At 45.9% G+C, this 23,742-nt stretch overlaps 1 protein-coding gene across 1 annotated transcript in view; it reads left to right on the forward strand.

Annotated features, from left to right (window-relative positions):
• The first annotated feature begins 4,742 nt into the window (after positions 1 to 4,742).
• NAMPT (nicotinamide phosphoribosyltransferase) overlaps positions 4,743 to 23,742 on the forward strand; it is a 59,266-nt gene continuing 40,266 nt past the window's right edge. The window contains exon 1 of the mRNA XM_039517034.1: positions 4,743 to 5,065. Coding sequence (XP_039372968.1) covers positions 4,874 to 5,065 — 192 coding nt within the window. The 5' untranslated portion in view covers positions 4,743 to 4,873. The remainder of the gene's footprint in view (positions 5,066 to 23,742) is intronic.

Here is a 23,742-nt window from a genome sequence, read left to right on the forward strand (position 1 = left end):
CCTAATTTGAATCCATTCATTACTGTCAGAGAGAGAGAGAGTTAAAGATACCTATAATGAATAGATTTTAAAATTTCTCACTTGCAAGAGTAAAATGCTAAAAGATTATCCCTGACCAGCCGACCATAAAAAATAGCCAAATAATGTTAGAAACAATTTATATGCATATTTAAACTGAATATAAATAAATAAAAACATAACTTGGTTCCCTGCCTACTTTAGACAGAGATTAAGGCCTTGTCTGTGCTACAGATGCAACTTGATTACATTGTAGCTGTCCCCTAACCAAGTTACAATCCTGATTCCAGTTTGTAGTGTAGGCTGAAGTCTACTTATACCCACAACGGAGGATATGACAGGTAATAATTGACTGAGTGCATTTCTATATCTGAGTAGAGTTCTGTATGTTCCTAGATTCACCTCTCTTCCCCTTTGTAACCATGCTCCCTCCAGTTAGTGCTGCATCAGTTACTAGTATTTAATCTTTGCTTTTTTCCTCAGCAAACTGTAATTTAGCATAATTTCATTTAGCCTGGTCCCATTTTCTTTTAATGCTCCACAGTGTGCTAACATTCCAATATTTCATTACTGATACAGTTTGATTCTTTCACCTAAACTAAATTAAGCCATTATTCAAGCTCTGACATGATGTCAGATACAACTGAGGAGCTAAGAGGGGGGAAGATGCTGAGGATTAAAGATCCTGTCTGAACAAATCAGCATTAATCATACTACTGAAAGCTTTAAAATACATCAACAGAGCCTTATACAGAAAAATGTCTCAACAAGGACAAGTGCAGAGTCCTGCACTTAGGACAGAAGAATCCCATGCACTGCTACAGAGTAGGGACCGAATGGCTGGGCAGCAGTTCTGCAGAAAAGGACCTAGGGGTTACGGTGGACGAAAAGCTGAATATGAGTCAACAGTGTGCCCTTGTTGCCAAGAAGGCTAATGGCATTTTGGGTTGTATAAGTAGGGGCATTTCCAGCAGATCGAGGGATGTGATCATTCCCCTCTATTCAGCACTGGTGAGGCCTCATTTGGAGTACTGTGTCCAGTTTTGGGCCCCACGCTACAAGAAGGATGTGGATAAATTGGAGAGAGTCCAGCGGAGGGCAACAAAAATGATTAGGGGGCTGGAGCACATGACTTATGAGGAGAGGCTGAGGGAACTGAGATTGTTTAGCCTGCAGAAGAGAAGAATGAGGGGGGATTTGATAGCTGCTTTCAACTACCTGAAAGGGGGTTCCAAAGAGGATGGATCTAGACTGTTCTCAGTGGTAGATGACAGAACAAGGAGTAATGGTCTCAAGTTGCAGAGGGGGAGGTTTAGGTTGGACATTAGGAAAAACTTTTTCACTAGTAGGGTGGTGAAGAACTGGAATAGGGAGGTGGTGGAATCTCCTTCCTTAGAGGTTTTTAAGGTCAGGCTTGACAAAGCCCTGGCTGGGATGATTTAGTTGGGTTTGGTCCTGCTTTGAGCAGGGGGTTGGACTAGATGACCTCCTGAGGTCCCTTCCAACCCTGAGATTCTATGATTCTATGTCATTACTTTTTTTTAAAACTGGACACTGCCGGATTTCTGCTCCCCAGTCTTCACTAATTAAACAGCTAGTTTGCAAATTTCCTGCAACTGTGGTTTGAGGCAAAGGATTTTTCTTCAGTCATTAATTTAATTATTAGTAACTCTTGTTTCTGATAATGCCTGCACTATAATATGCATTTTCCAAACACTAAAACAGATACAGCCCCTGCCTGAAAGAGCTGACACTCTAAAAGAAAATAGATGTGCAGGGCAGAGGAAAAAAGAACTGCAAACAAGCCAGGCAATGATTGGCCCCATCCTGATAATACAAAGTTTGAAGGACAGACTACTTTAAAATGATCATATATCAAGTAAAAATGATCCCAAATTACTCTACAACTATACTGTTAGTTACTGAATGCATCACAGTAGAAGTAGGTCTTCAGAAGGGGTTTGAGGTTGCAGTCCAGACCAGCTCAGGAAAGTTATTCCATGCTTGGGGGTGATGTGGCAGAGGGTGCAGAAAAGATCACTAGAAAAGCAGGTAAATGGTATTTGGAGACTGGCATTGTTAGAGGAGCGGGGAGGCATGACAAGGACAGATAAGTAGGAAACTAGGTTCCCTGTAAGCTGTACAGCAGCCTATTTAGCACCACAGAGGCACTCAGGGGACCTGCCATGGCCAGGATGCCTCTCCCCTGGCTCTCATCTAGCCCAGCCCCCAACCTGCTGCAGCCAGGGTGCCCCTACCCCAGCCCCAACTCTGCTGCAGAGCTGCCTGGGCCAGCCCCAGGCACAGCCCTCCTCCAGCCTGGACCTTCTGGGGCTGGGGGAGTGTCACCTATGCTGCAGCCCCAGAGCTGCCACCGCGGGGAGAGGCTCCTCTCTCCGCCAGCCTAGGTACTGCTGTGGGGAGAGAGAGCTGGGCAGAGTCCTCACTCCCCACTGTAGCCCCTGAGCCCCCTCCCACACTCCAAACCTCTCGCCCCACCACACATCCCCTCCATATTGGTGCCCATAACAAAATTCATTCTGCAAAGGCGGGAAAAATTAGAGGGAACACTAGGAAGGTGGCAGAGTTATGCAGTACTGGCTTGAAGATAAGGGCGAGATACTTGAACTTCATGTTGTGGAAGAGGGTGAGCCAGTGAAAGCATTCAAGGCAAGGAGAAAGGTGACTTTATCAAGTGTTATGGACTGGAGGAAAGTGGGTGGGAAACTTCAATGTCAGTTACAGGGGAGAAGGAGAGGATGTCAGAGGTCATGGTGAATTAATCCTACATTCAGCTCATTGATCCTTAAAGGGCAGCCAGCATACAGAGCATTTGCTACACAGGAGGTAAACCAGCAAGCTGGGCCCAGAGGAGTTGGTTGTGGTAGGCTTGTGTGTGCAGAACTCAGCCCGACCGCTCAGGAGAGATGTGGCAGCTGATGCTTCCCCTGGGCAGGGGCGGCTCCAGGCACCAGCGCACGTGCCTGGGGTGGCAAACCGCAGAGGGCGGCCTGCCGGTCACCGTGACGGCACGGTGGCGTTTCTGCAGGAGGTCAGCTGGTTCCGTGGTATTTCGGTGGCGGATAGGCGAAGGCGCGCCACCAAAAGCCGCCTGACTGCTGTGCTTTGGGCGGCAAAATACATAGAGCCGCCCCTGCCCCTGGGGACGGGACACCTCTCCAGACACACCACCCTGCAGTGGCCGCTTGACAGCTCCGGACTAGGAGCACTGTCCCTGGCTGAGGCTCGCTGAGGCTATGGCTACACTTACAAATCTGCAGCGCTGGTAGTTGCAGCGCTGGTCGTCCAGCTGTGCAGGGCCAGCGCTGGTGTGTGGCCACACTCACAGCTACCAGCGCTGCAGTGTGGCCACATTTGTAGCATTTGCAGCGCTGTTGGGAGTGATGAATTATGGGCAGCTATCCCAGCATTCAAGTGGCAGCAACGTGCTTTTCAAAAGAGGGGGGTGTGGGGCAGTGTGACAGGGACGGGGGGGGGGAAGAGAGAAAGAGTGGATTTTTGGAACCGAAACTGGGCAAAATCAGAAAATTTTCCCACCCCCTTACTGTTAACTGCAAACAACCTGCATCCAACATACTCTTTCCCCCCTCTGCCCCCTCCCCCCGTTTCTCTCAAGCAAAGCAAACACTCAACCCCTGCAGGGGTTATCTCATTTCATTGTTGACAGTAGTTACAGATTAATGACAGCAAACAGGAGCTATGTTTGAAGCAGCTCCCGGTGCCGTGCACGGAGCCCGGAGCTCCGAATTGACAACAAAACAAAGAGAGGCTGCATAACAAAACAAAGGGACTAATTTAGTTAAAAGCATTCTGGGATACTCCTTATACCCTGGAGGCCAATAACAGCGCTGGTGAGTGTCCACACTTGATGACCAGCGCTGCAGAACCAGCGCTGCAACCCTTATACCCCAAGCAGACCTGGGTGTACGGCCAGCGCTGCAGCCAGGGAGTTGCAGCGCTGGTTGTGCCCTGCAAGTGTGGACAGGGTGTAATTGCAGCGCTGGAAAGCCTCTACCAGCACTGCAACTTGCAAGTGTAGCCAAGCCCTGAGAGTCATCAGGGGACACGCAGTCTCGATCCCTCGGCAGCCCAGGCGCTAGGGCACTCTCGACGAGGGACCGGGCTACAGGGATGGGCCTAAGCGTCTCCAAACAACTTTCTCCTGCTGCGGCAGCCCTGAGCCCTCTTCATGCGGGGTTCAGGCGGGTCTCCGTGCCGGCCTGCGCGCCCTGCTCACCTTCGGCCAGCCCGGCAGCTAAGCGGGGCTCCCAGCAGCGCCGGGAGCTGGTGCTCCACAGAGCGGGGCTCCCAGCAGCGCTGGCGCCACAGAGGATCCAGGCCCAGCCCTGTTCCAGACCCTCCTTCGCTGCGAAGCGGCTGCCCTCTGGGCCTGGCCTCGCGCCGCGGGCGGGAACCCCGGAGTCCAGCGCACGGGGCTTCCGCGGCGCCTCAGCCAAGGGCGGGGCGAGGCCTGAGCCACTTCCCCGCGTCCGCCGCGGTTCCAAGGAATCGAAAGCAGTGAGCGCTGCACCAGCGCGCATGCGCACATACTCCTTCCCCGCTTGGTCACCAGCTCTCCTGACTGAGCATCTTCCCCTCTCCTGCCGCCCAGCTCCGGGGATCCCAGCCAATAGAAAGAGAGAGTGGAGCGGCCACCCTTGTAACATCACCGCCTCGGCTCCGCCCCCTTCCAACCGCCGGGCGATCGAGTCGCACGACAGAGAACGTGAAGCGCTGTCTCCGCCCCGCTCTCTTCGAGAATGCGTGAGAGGCAGGTCCCGCCCACCTCTCGTGATGTCATAGCCCCACCTCCTCCCGTCGCAGGTCTAATCTAATGGGGGGGCTATGGAGCGGTGGCTCCGCCCCCCAGGGAGGTTCTTGGCAGCGACGGGGGGAGGCGGCGGCGGCACAGCCCGTTTGTGATTGTCCCTGCTCGCGGCGGCAGCGGCGGCTCGTGCTCGGCGAGATGGAACGTGCAGCGGCAGGCGCAGAGTTCAACATCCTGCTCGCCACCGACTCCTACAAGGTACGGGGGCGGCGGGCCTGGCCGGGGTCACCTCTGCGTGCGGGGGCTCGGCCGGCCCATGGCGCGCAGGGCACCGGGCTCCCGACGGTGCCCGGCCAGGGACTAGCGGGGCACGGCGGGGCGGCGCTGCCGCCGCGCACGGCACCGGCCGGACCTGAGGCCACTGCCTGTCGGCTTGGGCAGGCCGCTGCAGAGCGGCGCGGGGCTGGGGCTGGAGGGCAGCTGCCCCCGGGGGGAGGCTGGCGGAGGGTCTCGGTGGTGGCATGAGGCCGGGGTACCCAGCGGAGGGGGTTGGGTTGCCCTCGGGGCTCCCCCTAGCTGCAGGGAGGGCTGGGAGGCTGCCCTGTGGTCCCGGTGGCGGCAGGAGACCGGGGTACCAGTGGAGGGGCTGGGCTAGCGGGCGGGGGGCTGGGCTGGCCCGGGCTGGGCCTGGCAGGGGATCCCCGGGGCGGGGATCGTGCCCCCTTGAAGCGAGAGGGGCGGGGGCTGCCGGGAACTGGAGAGTGGAGGCGAGCTAGAAAGCGAAACCGGCGCCGGGTGACGCTCAGCGCTGGCGGGCATTGGCGCCGCCCGCAGCAGGTTTGTGGGGGCCTGAGGCCCGCGAGGGTCAGGGGTTACGCGGTGCCCGCTGGCTGCGCACGGGCAGTTGCTAAGGGCTCAGCGGCAGCATGTCACTTGGGGCGAGCTAAGAAAAACCTCGCGTGTGGAGAGCGACTAGCCTGGGTACCTAGATGGTGGGACAGCGAAGGGGAGATGCTGCTGCCTGGCCAGGAGCCCGCCTTGTTCTAAAACAATACCCTTGCCAGCTATAAAGGTGGTGGTTTGGGGGATCCCAAAGAAGGAGAAAATTGTAAAACGAATGTTACTGAAACCCCCTTGTTCGCGTTCCTAACAGCTTCTTAAAACAACTGAAAGAATGTTCCATGTCGAGCTTTTCTCATTCTCATTGAGCTCCCCACCCCACCTCCTTTCATTCAACTTTGGACAGTGAGGCTGTGCTGGTTGGCTTCACGTTTGTTTCGTTTCTGGTCGTGATTTCACAATGCTGTAAAGGGAACAACCAATGCTAATACTGGGTGTCAGATTCTCCAGGTAAAACTTCCAAACCTAGCTCCTTAGCTGCTCGCCTTCTACTGGAATGAAAAGGAGTTATGACTAAATAACCCTAATTGGCTTTGAATATCCCAACCTCTTTGCATTTCCCCCCCCAAAATCCAAATTTAGAGTGTGAGTTAGTTAACAGCGCCCTTAAATTTTACTATTATTGCTAGTATGTTTGTAATTTATAACATACTTACTGTGTTGTTTTCTCTAAAGCTTTGTTCAGTCTCACTGTGGAAGTTGCTTGAGAGATGTATTGCTTAGTAAATGCAGGGAAGGGTCTCATTCTAGAGTAGTGAAGAAAAAAGTATTTTTAACTGTTAAACTATGCTTAGACCTGGTCTACGCTAGAAAATTAGATCAGTTTACCAAGTCAGTTAGGGGTTAGGGCTTGTGTGCACTTAAAATACTACAGCTGCACTGCTGCTGCCACAGTGCTTCAGTATAGACATCTACACCCACAGAAGGGGTTCTTCTGTCAGCTTAGGTAATTTACTTCCCTGAGAGATGGTAGCTTGGTTGATGGGAGAATTCTTCCATCAACAGATCACTGTCTACATGGGGACTTAAGTCGGTTTAATTACTCCACTCAGGTGTGGATTTTTTGCATCCCTGATGGATGTAGTTAAACTGATCTAATTTTCTAATGTAAACCAGATCTTAGTGAAACTGCTTTCAAAACTGGTTTAACCCATGTGCGTTACCCTTCTAGGAACTATGTCAATGAATTTACCATGTCTGTTTTGGGGAGGGGAGGGGTGTAAGTAGGGTGATCAGTTGTCCTGATTTTATAGGGACAGTCCTGATATTTGGGGCTTTTTCCTATATAGGTGCCTATTACACCCCACACTCTCCTGATTTTTCATACTTGCAATCTGGGCACTCTAGGTGTAAGTGAACCTTCTAAGTTGGAACCATTTTTGAGGCTAAACACCAGCAGGTCTCAAATACTGCTCTCTAATAAATATAAAATACTGTTCAGAATCTTTGTGGTATGGGTGTAAATTGTGCTGCATGTACTTAAACTCAATCTGTACTAGATGTTTTTTCTTAGGATATGGCTACACTTACGAGTTGCAGCGCTGGTAGTTTGCAGCGCTGGTCATCCAGCTGTGTAGGAACAGCGCTGGTGTGTGGCCACACTCACAGCTACCAGCGCTGGTGTGTGGCCACTTTTGCAGCGCTGTTGGGAGTGATGCATTATGGGCAGCTATCCCAGTGTTCAAGTGGCAGCAACGTGCTTTTCAAATGAGGGGGGTGGGGTGGGGTGGGGCGTAGTGTGACAGGGAGCGGGGGGAGAGAGAGAGAGAGAGTGGATTTTTGGAGCCAACACTGTGTGTTAGCTTCCTGCCTTGAAAAAATCAGAAAATGTTTCTGACCCCTTAGTCTTAACTCTTAATTGCAAACAGCCTGCATCTTCTCTGTCAAGCAAACACTCACTCCCTGCCTGCCTCATTCACAGGGGTTATCTCATTTGATTGATCACAGCAAACAGGAGCTGTGTTGGTTTTTTAGATAAGCAGCTCCGGTAGCAACGAGCCGGAGCTCCGAGTTCACAACAAAACAAAGAGAGTAATTTAGTTAAAAGCATTCTGGGATATCTGCTAATACCCTGGAGGCCAATAACAGCGCTGGTGTGTGTCCACACTTGATGAGCAGTGCTGGATCACCAGCGCTGCAATGCTTATTCCCCATGCAGACCCAGGTGTACGGCCAGCGCTGCAGCCAGGGAGTTGCAGCGCTGGATGTGCCCTGCAGGTGTGGACACTTACTAATTGCAGCGCTGGAAAGCCTCCACCAGCGCTGCAAATCTCAAGTGTAGCCATACCCTTAGATTTCCACTAGTGTAACTCCACTGGTGGTAGCAATAGTAGGAGTGCTGGTATAATAGATCAGTTTGCCAGTGTTTAACTGCTGTGTTGTTTAAAATGCTGCTGACTGCCTGTGCATCATCTATACTATGGATTCCAGTGCAAACTGTCAGAAAAGGCTAGAGTAGGCCTGATACTCCTTAACATAGCTTAAAGCTGGTAGTTTGGACAAAGTTAATACTACAGTTAGTTTTCAGAGTAGCAGCCGTGTTAGTCTGTATCCGCAAAAAGAACAGGAGTACTTGTGGCACCTTAAAGACTAACAAATTTATTTGAGCATGAGCTAAAATAAATTTAGTGTCCTTCATTGTATACTAGATACAATTGGAAACATCTATTTTTTATATGATGTAAGTTTTACTATTTGTTATATGCCTACCTCCTAATAATAAAAAACCTGTAAGAGCTGTTGCACACATATATGTCCTTTACTGTATGGACACCTTATAAAAATGGATGCATAATTCAGCCTCCGAGGGAGACGCCACCTCTGGTTTAAGCTGCTTACTTAGTGTTCCAATCCCAGTGGATGACTTCCAAGCAACCATTGTCAGTGACACATGATTATTTAGCAAAAGCCAGCATGAACAGAATTTATAATCTGTCCTAAATGGGGCAAGACTGTTACTGAACTCATTTCAAGTGGACAGCAGACTCAGCAACTGTCAGCCCTTCCCTCTACCCACCCATGAATTTGAATCTGAGTTTCATTAGCTTTAGTGAATGTAATGTGAAGAGGTTGGGGTGGGGAGAGTGAGAGGGACTTAGTAGCTCTCTCCCCATGTAGGACTTTAAAAATAAGTACTGTGAACTGGACTCAGATCTTTTGGTTAAGGAACACCATGTGAACAATCTGCATGTTTTCACCATTTCCTCTAAAAACATCTCGGTATCTTATACGGTATGGCAGGAAAGTCCTGTTGGGTCACTGGGCCAGTCTATCAAAAATTAAGGGTGGTAGGGTATTAAAAAGCTTCTTTTTGGCATAATTATTCTAGGTAACAATTAACATTTGATGGATGGATTTCAGAGCTTTGCTGCAGGCTAGGCACAGTTTTCTGCAGTGCTGAGTTGCAAGGTCAATTTAGCATTATAATTTGGGCCCCCAGAAATATGCAGCAAGTGTTTCTCATTTTTTGAAGCAGGAAACTGAGTTATCTTGTCCTTTATCCAGACCAATCACAAGATAAATATTTATATAACACTTTACACTGTACGACACTAAAAACAATTTGCAGAAATAAATTAAATGTACTATGTTTCACATAATCACACTCACTGTTTCCTTGCACACCTGCATGTGTTTTGCCTTCCTGCAGTTAATCTAGTATAATATAGTCCAGCTGTGCCTGCCTTATTCTCAGTATTGGGCAACCTGTTGGATGAACTGTGGAGACATGCACTGTGTACAGGGACCAAGATCAAGGCCTGGTCTACACTGCGGGGGGGGGAGGGGAGGGGTCGAACTAAGGTACGCAACTTCAGCTACGCGAATAGTGTAGCTGAAGTCGAACTACCTTAGTTCGAACTACTTACCCGTCCTCACGGCGCGGGATCGAAGTCCGCGGCTCCCCCATCGAGTCCGCCACCGCCGTTCGTGGTGGTGGAGTTCCGGAGTCGACGGGAGCGCGTTTGGAGTTCGATATATCGCGTCTAGATGAGACGCGATATATCGAACTCCGAGAAGTCAATTGCTACCCGGCGGGTAATATGGACGTACCCCAAGAAGGTAGCACATGCAGGCTTATAGGAAAGTGGTTCTTACCTTATATATTTAAAAAAAAAAAAAAGTTATCACTTTTGGCTCTTGTCAGTAATTGCTATATCGCTAAATGAGATGTTTAGTTAATGTTGGGGCATATGTGTCTTGCAGAGTGAAAATGTTCCTTTTTAGTACTTGGTATATCATTGTTAAATAAAGTTTTCAAGGGTTATTATTGTGGTATTACTTTGTAAACATCTCTAAACGAATCCTCAGTGTAGGGGAGAAATCTTAATGTGGCAAACTGAATAAAGAAATTTGTATCTGTGAAAGCCAAAAGCAGTTTCTGAAAACTAAACTTTTTAGTTTGTGCTAAATCATTTGTAATATCTTAAAGGTGAAGATGCATTGTTATGGTTCTACTGTGAAACAACATAGCTGAAAAAGAGAAAAGCTCTTCTGATTTAAAATGCTAGCAGTTTTTAACTAGAGTGTCGCATACTCTGTTGCTTTTTCTAGGCTGACCACAATGTATGGAGCCCCTGGTGTGTGTCCATTCCACCTCTCAAACTCTGTGTGCCTCCCTCTTTCTCCTTTTTATTTCAGGGACTCCCTGCAACTCCCTCTAAAATGTGCCTGGGGCTCTGTGCCCCTTCGTTTTCCCCATGCTCACCATGGTAGGGACTCTGTGTGGCCCTAATTGTCATATGCCAGGGACTGTTATTGGGGGGGCCCACAAAACCCTTGTGTGGCACTCTGTACCTGAAGACAGCATCCTGGAACCCCCATATTCACCACCGTCATATAATTAATATGTTTTGTAAAAAGTATGCCTTGTGAGGTATCATTTTAAAAGTCTTGATCTGTTGAACACTAATAGCCTGTTGGGTTCTATGTATGGTCTTTGGATGTGAAGTTACGGCATTTTGTTGTGTTACTGAAGTATGTTGTGAGGTTGGGAACACCCCCAACTAGCCTTTCACGTACAATAGTGGAGTAGCCAGACCTGCTGAAGGGAATCCACTCTCCCAACAACTGTCTCGGAGAGAGCATGTATAGAATGGAGGCAGTTTGACTCGCCTCATAGCAAAAGATCTTTCCAGCAAGCTGGAAGAAACTATAAAAGAAGGGGAAATGACCTCATGACTCACCCTCACTCCCCCCACAACTCAACACCTGGAAACCTGTCTGGAGGACAAAGACTTTGAACTGGGAGGGTGGTCCTGGGCTGGAAGGCAGTTCCAGCCTGTGCCTTGAAGACTGTAACCTGTTTGTACCATCTATCAGGGTGAGATACTGCTTGATTCAAATCCTGTTTAGTTTATATAACTCAGACTGCAAATTTACTTTTATTTTTTAGGTCTTTGTGCTTTATTATTTGATCTTAATGCTTACTACCCATAATTGCTTAAAATCTATCTTTCTGAAGTTAATAAATCTGTTTAGGTAAAATATCAAACTAGTGTGTTTTGGTTAAAGTTCTCAGGAAATCTCCACTCAGTTTACAAAGGCTAGTGTGTGTCCTCTCCACAATGAGGTAGGAGGTGAACTGGGTAATGAACTTACACTGGTCAGGCAAAGCTGGGGAGCTGAGGGGAATTGGCTTGAGCCTCTCTTTTGTTTGAGTGGCTGGGAGAAGCATTCATGTAACTCAGTTGGGTGTGTCCCTGCCTGTGGATGTCTGTGTAAGTGCAGTACCTGCCAGTGATTTGTAGCTTGCCAACAGCATCTCATTGTGAGAGGGAGACCCCAGGTTGGTGGAACAGTTAGCTCAGCCGTCCTGAGGTTTCACTCTGGGAACTCCTTGGTGGGCAGATTAATGGGGGAAGACAGAACTCTTGACATGGGTGTGTCAGAACCCCCGGAATAGGGATGGGGGTAGGATGAGGACATGGAATGGGATTCCCCCTAGTTTAACATGTTTCTTCAGAGATATATTACCTTGCATTTGGTGACAATGAATTGCATTAGGCCGGGGGTTCTCAAACTGGGGGTTGGGACCCTTCAGGGAATCATGAGGTTACTACAAAGGAGGGAGGGGGGGTCGTGAGCTGTCAGCCTCCACCCCAGACCACACTTTGCCTTCAGCATTTAAAATGGTGTTAAATATATAACAGTGTTTTTAATTTATTGGGGGGGGGTCACACTCAGATGCTTACCATGTGAAAGGGGTCACTAGTACAAAAGTTTGAGAACCACTGCACTAGGCATTGTGCTGCCTGCTCACCTGGCTTTGTTACACCATCTGAAGTTTATCTTCTCTAGTCTTAATTATCCAAAATAAGTTTTGTCATCAGTAAATTTTTCTACCTTGCTGCTTATCTCCTTTTCCAGATTAATATATTAACAGTACTAATTCTTGTACACAACTATGGCCATGTATACACTACAAACTTAGACAAACATAAATTACATTGGCATAAAGCCACTGCAGTTAGTGTATCACTCATGCGTGTGCATAGTTGGCTTCTTGTATCCGTGCTGCGCATGCTCACCAGGATTGCTTGTGTCAGTGTACAATGTGAAACACCAGGAATAGGTATCATAGTGTGCCAATCACCTTCTCTGGAGCATTATCTTTTGGGAAATTTTGACAACGCAGGGTGGGGCAGCACAAATCGTGATTGGGAGCAAGGGGGTCAAATCCCCATAATGCCATCCATATCCCATATTTTTTCTTTCTTTCTTTTTTTTTTTTAAAAGTCCCACCCTGCAGCACTTTTGGTGTCTGACATCTCTGACAGAAGCATGGAGCCTATGTAGATATGCACTATTTTCATAAGCGTTGGAAACACAGGATGCACAATCCTTCGGTATTTGTAGAGCCTTAGGAAGAACAGCACTGGGGGACATGATGATTTCATGGAGGACAGTTTGCTGTGGGACACATAGTGAAAACTAATTCAAGGCTTTTGGTGGCATTCATTGAGCAGCAGAAGATGGTGGAGTGATGCTTCTGGGCGCAAGAAACATGCACTGATTGGTTGGATCACATTACTCATTGTCCCAAACCTACATTATAGTGGGTGCCAAACTTTCAGATGCAGAAGGTCATGTTCCTGCATCTGTGTGCTGAGCTCATGCCAACCCGCCAGCTCGGACACCAGAATGAGAGTTCCGCTGACAGCTGAGAAGTGAATGGTGATTGTATTGTGGAAGCTTGCAGTACCGGCTTGCTGCCAGTCAGTGGGCAATCATTATGGGAAATCCACAATGGGGGCTGTTGTCATGCAAGTATGCGGGGCGTTAGTTGTCATGTGCTGTGTGGGACTGTGACTTGGTAACATGCAGGACATAGTAGATGGCTTTGCAGTAGTGAGGTTCCTGGACTGCAGCAGGGGTGACGGGGGAATAGATGGCATGCATATTCCTATTTTGGCCCCAGTTTATTTTGCCACATAGTACATGAACAGAAGAGGCTAGTTTTGTGTGATTAAACAAATGTTGGTGGATCTCCAGGGACTCTTTGCCAGTATTGTTATGGGTTATCAGTGAAGGTGCATGACATGCATCTTTAAGAACAGAGGCTTGCTTAGAAAGCTGAAGCAGGTCCTTTTTTTTTTTTTCTTTTTTTCCCCCCTGACTAGGGGATTACCACTGGTGAGATTGAAATGCCAATAATGATGCTGGGGAATCCTGCCTACCCCTTGTTCCCCTGGCTTATGAAGGTGTATGCTGGCCACCTTGACAGCACCAAGGAGAAATTCAGCTACCAGCTCAGCAGGTGTGGAATGACAGTTGAATGTGCTTTGGGTGTATTGAAGAGATGCTGGTGGTAGTGTTTACTCACAAGATTGGATCTCAGTGAGAAAAAATATCCCAATGGCTATAGCTTGCTTGTTGTGTCCTGCATAATATCTGTGAGGCAATGGGGGGAATATTGCTGTTGTGGTGGAGGAGAGAGATGAAGTGGCTGTCATCTGAGTTTGAACAGCCAGACACAAGGGCTATTAGAAGAGCTCAACGCAGATCTATGTGGCCGAGGAACGCTTTGAAAGAGCACTTTAACAGTCAGCCACAGTAATGTGGTATGTTTGTGCTCTACCTGGCCCTGAAGTTTCAGGGCCTGGAAGGAATTGTGTGGTACTTGGTGTACACTTACAATTATTAGTGTGTTTGTCACTGATCCTATGAGTGCTGTCACCTTGCACAATAACAAGTAGTTGATGTTTTGAGCAGTGCTAGCCATTCTGCGATGTATCTTCTGAAATAATGAATTAACTTCCAAAAAAAAAATTCATACCAAAACTAAAAAATACAATAAAAACCTCTGAAATAAATGAATGGAACAGAACTTAACAAGGGGAAAGAACATTCATGTCCATTTTAGTCCACTTCGGCTACCATACGCTGATTTGTGAAAGCCACTGTTGGTTTATCTGAAGCTATGGTTGTCCTTATTATCCTCTGGCGTGGAATGGGAAGTATAGAGATGTGGCCCATGATGGCATGTGGAATGTTCAGGGGTGTAGGAAGCTGTTGAAGTGGGGTTCTCCACTGACTGCAACAAGAGGGGAACCTGTGTTTGTTGAACTTGTAGGTCAACAAGAGTCTGCAGCATGTGTGTTTGCTGCTGGAGAAGCCCCATCATGTCCTGGTACATCTCCCTCTCTGATTCCTGCTGTGACTTTTCTCCTGTATGCTTGTTCCTTCTCCATATTGTCTGCAGTATTCACCATCCAGGTCCCTCTGTTCGTGGTTTGGTGTAACGCTGGCTTGCAAGATCTCGGCAAACATCCTCCCGAGTCCTCTTCTTTCTCTTCCTTATCATGGTCAAGTGTTCAAGGCAGCAACAGGAGCAGCTACAGATAAAAAAGAGTTAACTTTTGCTTTCTGTTATTACTATTAATGATAAGGGTCAGAACTCCTTCCCTTGCTCCCCATAAATTTTAAATAAGATATGCTTATGAGAGTTCAGCTTAGGAGCACCTCGATGTTGCACTGCTGTCCAGTCCCATGGTGAGTATGAGCAATTCCTTCCTCAGCCAATCACATGAAGCAGTACAATTTCGGCCTGTTCCCATGGATCTGAGTACATGGAAATGTCACTGAGCACTGGCACTATTTTCCACATGCAGTGGTGATTTTTCTGACTTCTCGCTCCTGAGGGTAACAAAGGCACAAACTGCACAGCTGCTGCTGGCGTCCTGGAGCCACTTGGGCCTGTATGCCGCTAGCTTGTTTACTGCAGTGGTGCCTGCTGAAGTCAGTACAGACTGGCATGGGAAAGTGTCCGATCATGGAGGAAGAAATAAGGCTGCCATCCCTAAAACTTTTGGAGGACTTCAGAATATCTCTGTGAAAGGTTTTTGTTGAGATCTCTCAGGAGGTTACAAGGTACTTCCCTATGTACATAAACAACTTGTTCTGCAAGTCCTATCCCATCCCCCCCACTCCCCAGTCTGGTCTAACCCAACAAGGATATGAAAGGTAGAATTGGCATCCGCTTATTTGTTTTACCACCTTCTCGTATGAGTAAAATAATGAAAAATCTATACCTGTGTCCTGCTAAGGTGGGCGGGGTAGCATCTGTACATTTAAACATAGTAATGAAATATACATTCACACACTTACCCAAGGTTCCTTCCCCTCCAGTCCTGCCAGCTGAAGTTGATGGTTAGACTGTGGTGGAGTCTCAAATAGTCCTAGCTTGCGGCATAGCTGGACCCTGCCAGTTGCATGTGCCCCGTCTTTCTCCTTCTCTTTGCTGTTCACAGAAGGGGTCTTTGACTCTGGCTCCTCCATGGTATCTGTAGTGCTCTGCAGGGTGTTCGTGGAGTCTGTCAAGTATGGCATTTAGCTCTTGTAAAAGCAATAGGCCTGTGGCTCGGCAGCAGATAATCTGTTGGTCTCCCTGGCTTTGTGATATGCTTGCCGGTATTCCTTCTGTTTCATGCTGGTCCCTGTCCTATCCCTTCATTTGCATTTCCCCCTCCCCCCCCAATGTAATTTGATCATAGATGTCAATGTTTTTATGAGTGGATGGTACCTGTGCCTCCATAGTCTCTGGCTCTCCTGGACCTGTGGGGAGAAATATTCCTGTCTACTCCAGGCAGGAGCACATTCTAAAGCATATAACTGGCACAGTTGTTTGAGCCGTTGTATGCAACATGGGAGAGCTAGTAGTTGTGCTCACTGGGCAGTCAGGAAAAGGAATTTCAAAAATACATAGGAGTTTTAAAAGGGATGGGGAATGGCTTCCATCTCCATGACCTTTGAGCAGTGGGATTCACAGTTGTGACCACAGTGGTTTGTGTCAGGCATTCTGGGACAGCTGATGGAGGACTATTAGGGTCACCATAGGTGTCAGCGTCCACACTCATCCTGAGACAACCTCAGTAGTTCTACCTTGGCTCAGTGCTGTTCAGGGAGGTGGTTTTACTGCATTGCTGTAATGGGGCACATACGTCAGCTGGAGACAAAGTTGAGTGTAGACACATGCACAACGAGGTTGATGCAAGTAGACTTACGTTGACGTAACTTTGTAGTTTAGACCAGTGAGGGACTCGTTAATTTCTTTGCCCTAATAAAAATCAGCCATTTATTCTTAACCAGTTTCTAATTCATGGTGGTGTATAACTTCCCACCCCATTGCTACTCTAGTTTCCTTAATAGCCTCTTGTAAGGAACACTGTGAAAGCTTATCTGGAACTTCAAAAACAAAAAACAACCTTTCGGTTCTTTTATTTAGCCATTATTTTGACAATTTAAAAGAATTCTAATCAATTGGAAGAGATACAATGATTTTTCTTCTTACAGAAGCTTGGTTTGTCCCTGTCATCACATTAAATACTAAAATGTAATTCTTAATCATTATTCCGAGCAATTTACATGGTACTGAAGTAAAACTCACTAAATTAACTAACTACTCAGAAAAGCCTGATTTCAAACAATAAACAACAAAAAAAGAGAGGTGATTGTGGGAATTAAAGATGGTCACATTTGCCTCACTTTCCTCCAGTGTTCTAAAAGGTTTTAATTTGGGAAATTGAAGTCTGTGCTCTGTTGAAATCAGTGACAAAATTCTCACTGACTTCAGTGTGACCAGGGTTTCTCTCTGAATATTTTTCTTTAGCAGCTTAGCCACATCATTCTTAAGTCCTTTTGGAACTGTGGTGACTTAGCTTTTAATGTGTTGCTTTGTTCTAGCACCATTCTTACACCTCAATTTCTACCAGTATCCCCTCTTCTTTATATAGAAAGTTAGGTGTCTCCCAGCATGAGATGGGTGAAATTTTCTCAAAGATTTTTTTTCCAAGCTTTTTTTTGGGGGGATGCTCCAAAACTGTTTGTGAATGTATGTCAAATTTGACAAATAGTTTCAGCCAACGAAAAAGCTGGGGAGAAAATTCATTCACAGTGTTTCATTTCTAAGTGATTTAGTTCAAAATTGACCAATTTAAAAAAAAAAAGAGAACCTGAAAATGTCTTGTTTGAAATAAACAACAAAAAAATGTTGAATTTGACCTGACCTGTTTGTTTTTTTAATTTGAAATGAAAACTTAAGTTTTTCAACTAAACAAAACATTTAAGGGAAAAAAATTGGTTTTGTTTGGAATCAAGCCAGAGTTTTTTTTCTGGATTTTTCCATTTGGTCCCTAACCATAAAATCCATTATTACTTCAGATCTACCCCCAGCATCTTTACTTAGTGTCTATGCAATGTCCTTATCCTCCATTTTCCTTAACTGCACCCTTTATACTGTTAGTCCAGCAGGCCTGGCCTGCTGATTCTTGCAGGCTACCTGTGTGGTTTTTTTTGTTTTTTTTTTTAAATGTACTTGGAGATTTTTGTTTACTTCTGTGTCCCTGGCTGCTTGATCTTCAAACTCCTGTAGACCCTATTAGGCTTCCTAATTTTCATCTTATGCTCTACCTGCCCCACAGTTTTTATAGTGGGGGTGCTGAGAGCCACTGAATCAAACTGTAAACCCTGTATAAGATGGAAACCCCTTCAAGCCATGGGGTGCTGCAGCACCCCCAATGCCCTTAGTTCCAGCACTTATGCTACCTGCTGTAGTTTGATGCTCTTGTCTATTGACTTCACTAGAATTGGATCCCCTTTTCTAAAGGATTCCTTTTTGGCTCAAATAACTTCTTAAAACCTTGTCACTTAATCTTACTGGCCTTTCTCCCCTTAGCTTCCTGTTTCCATTTAACAATGAGTTATTAACCATTGGAACAATTTACCAAGGGTCAGGCCTTCCAGCAGAGGACGGGGTGGGGGAAAGGGGTCAATTACCCAGAGGCCTGGCGATTTAAAAGGGCCCAGGTGGATGGGATAGATACCTTTTTTTTTTTTTTTTAAACTTCATTTGATTCTATGCTTTCTTTCACATATAGTGCCACTCCCCACCAGCATGACCTGTTCTGTCCTTCCGATATATTTTGTACCCTGGTATTACTGTATCCCATTGATTATCCTCATTCCACTAAGTTTCTGTAATGCCTATTATACCAATATCCTCATTTAATACGAGGCACTCTAGTTCACCCATCTTATTATTTAGACTTCTAGCATTGGTATAAAAGCACTTTAAAAACGTGTCTCCTTTTACTTGTCTGCCATTACACAATGTAATTGAATGGGACGCTTTTCACTCAGGGTGTGACCTGCATACCTGCAGGCTGCTTATGAGTGGCCCAGGTGGCAGCTACAGCAGCAAGGTATTGTAAGACACCCAAAGTTGCAGAATGTCTTACAATACTCCCTCACTGGTCTGGGTTGCATCCTAAAATGTCATAGTGGTGTAAGCACCGGTGTTAGTTTAGGGGGGGTCTCAAGTATGATGGCTCGGGAACAGTCAAAGAAGGGTTACAGTTTTCTGTTTGCTTATTTGGGGTGAGAGATGGAAAACAGAAGCAGGCACTAGATAAGTAAAGAAACATATGCCAAATACACCAAAAAAACCAGAAGAATTGTGCACTAATTGCTGCCTATTCTATGGTGGAAAAAAGACGGGAATTAAGAAACCTCATGGATTATGACAAAGCCAACGGTGGGCTGGCAGTTTATCAGGATTTATCTGAGGCCTCAGGGTCTACAGCATTGGGAGGAAACAGATCCTGCAGCTAGCAAGGGAGGAGGGTGGCTGGGAGAGCGCAGGCCCTCAAGAGGTATCTGTAGGCCCTCTCTGTAGTCTTGTGAGGTTTGACCCTATGCAGGTAGATATAGAATTTATTGAAGTTGCCAATTAATGGTAAAGTGAATGGTAAAAAATGCATAGGATGGAGATACTCTGGTGCGCAGATCTCTCTGGTCAGGGAAAGTCTGGCTCAAAAGACTGTTACCTGGCCAGGAGGTAGAGCTTCTGGCACTGGGGGAGCATAAAATTCCCATGCCTTTGGCTAAAGTTCATTTGGAATGGGAAGCTTTAAAGGGTGACTTTACTGTGGGTGTGCTGAATAGTATGCCTGTGGAAATGCTTGTAGGAATGATAGTTTGCATATGACTAAGGCTTTTAATGTTGTAACCCATAGTAAAAGGGAATATTGTGCTGAGATTCCAGAGGAAAATGGTAAAATCCCAGAAAATGCTGAGAAGAGAGACGAAGGTGCTTCCTTATACGCTGTCACAGGGGGGCGGGGGGGAATCAGCATATTACCAGATGTGGGAGGGGCTGAGGCCAGCTCTTGCATGGAAGTGGTATGCCCTAGGCAGGGCCAACTTTAGGATGTGCGGGACCCGATTCAAAAGAGCTGCCGCAGAAGATAGTGGCGGCAATTCGGCGGCAGCTCAATCGATTGCCACTGTTTCCAGTGGCACTTAGGCAGAGGGTCCTTTCATACTTTGCGGGGACCCTCTTCCGGACGCTGCGGGGCCTGATTCACGGGGAATCGGGCGAATCAACCTAAAGCTGGCCCTGGCCCTAGGGGTGGGGACGGGAGAAATTGACCTCTGTTTCAGAAGAAGCTGTCCCAGTTGTCAGTTGCCAGCATTTTGAAGATGAACAAAAGGGATACCCCCATTCTAGAGAACATAAGAGGATGTCTCAGAGAGAGACCCCCAGAAAGGGGAAATGGGAAAGATATTTTGAAGAAGGGAGACGCTACAGGGAAGCTCCTATAGGAGAAACCAAAAGCCCTCAAAAACAGTACAAGCAGGTAATTAAGCCTGGCCAGGACTGTGGGGAATTAATGTTTCTAGCATGTGATTTTCCTTTTGCCAATCATTTGAGGGCAAGAGAATCTGAGAGGTTAAAGAAAAATTTCTACTGGCCTGGGATACAGAATGATGAATTATTATTGCAGGTCTTGCGAATTATGACAGAAAAAGGGAAAGACCTTTCAGACAACAGAAAATTTCCATATGCTCCTGGCCTGTGTAAGAACAGGCATTTTATAGGGTAGCAGTGGACATTGTGGGTCCTGTGCCTATCCAAAGGGGAAAGAAATATATCCTGTTGGTAGTGGATTTTGCCATTAGATATCCTGAAGCAGTTGCTCTGACTAACATAGAAGCTGATTCTGTGAGTAAAGTCTGGTTCACTATTTTTAGCAGAGCGGGTTTCCTTAAAGGGATTTTATCTGACTGTGGGTTGTATTTCATGTCTCAGCTATTCAGTGAGCTATGGAAGTTATGTGGGATGAAACAACTAATGGCTGCCCCATATCATCCAGAGGTAAATGGTCTAGTGAAGAGATTCAGTGGAACTCTTCAGTCTGTGCTGGGAATGTACGCAAAGAAGAGTTCAAGACTGGGACGAATTGTTGCATTATTTGCTATTCTCTTACAGAGAGGTACCCCAAGAATCAACTAGGTTCTCCCCCATTTGATCTTCTACATGGAAGGAATGTGAGAGGACCCTTAGATCTCAGACTCCTGGGAACTGGACACTGAGGCAAAAGAAGAGCAGTAATAGAGTATATACAAAGGTTCAGAAAAGAGTTAAGACATGATGGATATTGTTCAAACTAACCTCAGTGACAGGCCAAACAAAAGGTGTGGTATGATTACATATAAATACTCTTTTGAAATAGGAGATTTGGTGTTCATCTTAAGCAATGTGGAAACAATGCAAAATTCTTGGGAAGGATCTTTTGAGGTACCAAGAGAGGTGAATGAAGATGCATATTAAAAAGTCTCATGGTAATGCTGTCCCACAACTAGTATATGTAAACAGACCCAAGGTTGCAGGGCCGGGGTGACACAGCCTCTCACTGATCTGGATTGCACTCTGAAATATCATAGACCCCTGTCAGCCTAACTTCAATACCTAGAGGATAATGGGGAATAGTCAATAAATCATGCCTAGACAACCTAATTTCTGTCTTTGAGAGGGTTAGAAGATTGGGAGGGGGGGGGTGCGGGAAGCTGTGGATGTGGTACCTTGATTTTAGAAAGGCCTTTGACACAGTTCCACATGACATTGTCATAAATCAAATAGGGAAATAAACTGGTTGAACCACTGTACTCATAGTAGTTATCAATGGCTTACTGCCAAACTGGGAGGATGTATCTAGTGAGGTCTGGTACTATTAAAAATTCACATTAATGACATGGTTAATGGAATGGAGAATATGCTTATAAAATATCAGAGGGGTAGCCGCGTTAGTCTGGATCTGTAAAAAGCGACCGAGTCCTGTGGCACCTTATAGACTAACAGAAGTATTGGAGCATCCATCTGATGAAGTGGATATTCATCTACGAAAGCTTATGCTCCAATACTTCTGTTAGTCTATAAGGTGCCACAGGACTCTTTGTCGCTTATAAAATATGTGGCCACACCAAGCTGGGAGAGATTGCTAGCACTTTGAAGAGCAGGATTACAATTCAAAAGGACCTTGACAAATTGGAGAATTGGTCTGAAATCAACAAGACATAATTCAGTAAAGACAAGTGCAAAGTGCTACACTTAAGATGGAAAAATCAAATGTGCCAGTACAAAATGAGGAAGTACTGACTAGGTGAAAACTGCTGGAAAGGATGTGGAGGTTATAATGGATCACAAATTGAATGAGTCAAAAAAGATGCAATTGTGAAAATAGCTTTAATATTCTGGGGTACATTAACAGGAACGTCATGCAAGCCGCAGACTGTAATTGTCCTCTTCTTGGCACTGGTGAGGCCTCAGCTGGAGTATTATCCATTTCTGGGTGCCACTTTAAGAAGGATGTCCAGAAGAGAGCAACAAAAATGATAAAAGTTTTTTTAGAAAACGTGACTTAGGCAGAAAGGCTTAAAAAACTAGTCATCTTTAGTCTTGAGAAAAGATGACAAAGGAGGGATCTGATTAGTCTTCAGATATGTTAAGTGTTATAAAGAGGATGGTGATCAGTTGGTCTCCATGTCCACCAAAGGCAGGACAAGAAGTAATGACCTTAATCTGCAGCATGGGAGATTTTGGTTAGACGTTCAAAATTTTAACTAACCATAAGGATAATTAAGCACTGGAATAGGCTTCCAATGGAGGTCTGTGCAATCCCTGTCATTCAAGGTTTGTAAGAAGAGGTTAGACACAAAGCTGTAATGATTGATTTAGGTATACTTGTGTAATGATGCTGCCCTTGGTGGGACCCAACTGAGAGTGCCAATTCAGGACAAATTACTTAAAACAGGGCAGTTACAGCCCAAGGCTGGGGTTCCTTTGCACACCAAGGCAAACCAAACCAGCCAAACAAAGATGGCTTCGGTTTTACCCCCACTTGCTAACCATAAGTCACACAAGCAATTCCCTTAGACACTCCAGTTTCCCAGTACCACCACCAGTGCCCCTCGTTATGGGGACGAATGTTATGAAAACCAATACCCCAGTAAAAGAAAAAGGTTCTCCTATTACCCAAGGACCAAGCCCGAGACCCAGGTCAATATACAAGTCAGATCTTACCCACAAATCACGCTGTTGCCAATCCTTTAGAATCTAAAATCTAAAGCTTTATTCATAAAAGGAAAAAGATATGAGAGCTAGAATTGATTAAATTGAATCAATTACATACAGTAAAGGCAAAGTTCTTGGTTCAGGCTTGTAGCAGTGATAGAATAAACTGCAGGTTCAAATTAAGTCTCTGAAGTACATCTACAGCTGGGATGGATCATTCAGTCCTTTGTTCAGAGCTTCAGTTTGTAGCAAAGAACCTCCAGAAGTAAGAAGCAGGACTGAAGACAAGATAGGAGTTTTTAGGGCCTTTTTATGCTTTCTGCCCGTAGGAGGACACCTTTGTTCTTATTGTGGAAAATCCCAGCAGCAAGATGGAGTCTGGAGTCCTAGGCAAGTCACATGTCCATGCATGACTCAGTTCTTTACAGGCGGCAGCCATTGCTCACATGCTATCTTGAAATGTTCCCAGGAAGACTTCTCATGTGGATTGGAGTCTTCCAAGGTCCATTGTCAGTTAAGTGTTTCTTTATTGGGTGCTTAATTTGCAAATTCCTTTCTCAAGAAGCTGACCAAATGCTTCACTGAGGCTTCTTAGAATCAAAATACATTGAGATACAAGTACATAGCCAATATTCATAACTTTAACTACAAAAATGATACACACATACAGATAGCATAATCATAATCAGCAAATCATAACCTTTCCGTAGACCCCTCACACGACAACCTTTGTACAATATTTGCCGCAGATATAACAGTGGTTGCAGCAATGATCTATACAGTCACAGTTTGTCAATAACATCACAACTTGATCCTGCCTCAGTGCAGGGGGCTGGACTAGATGACCCTTTGTACCTTCCAGTCCTATATTTTTATGATCTCCCTGGCTACTGTAAACTACGGCCTAATTGTTTAGCAAACAAATTTACAGTATTCTAATTAAGATTTAAAAAAAAAACCACTCTGTTCTAGAACTTGTTACAAAGCTGTTAGGCCAGGCAAAACTGACATCTGTGCTCCCAGAGAAAGTGATTGTTTGAAACAATCGGGGTGGAATTGATTTAAATCATTAGTCAGGAAGACTCGATTTAATCATGGTTTTCTACATAAAAGTGCATTCTTGTTGGTTGTTATAACCTTAATACATATTCTTCACAACTCAGAGGTAGATGTAGGTTTCATTTTT

Source organism: Mauremys reevesii, linkage group 1 (genome assembly GCF_016161935.1).
Source record: "Mauremys reevesii isolate NIE-2019 linkage group 1, ASM1616193v1, whole genome shotgun sequence".
Taxonomy (NCBI): domain Eukaryota; kingdom Metazoa; phylum Chordata; order Testudines; family Geoemydidae; genus Mauremys; species Mauremys reevesii.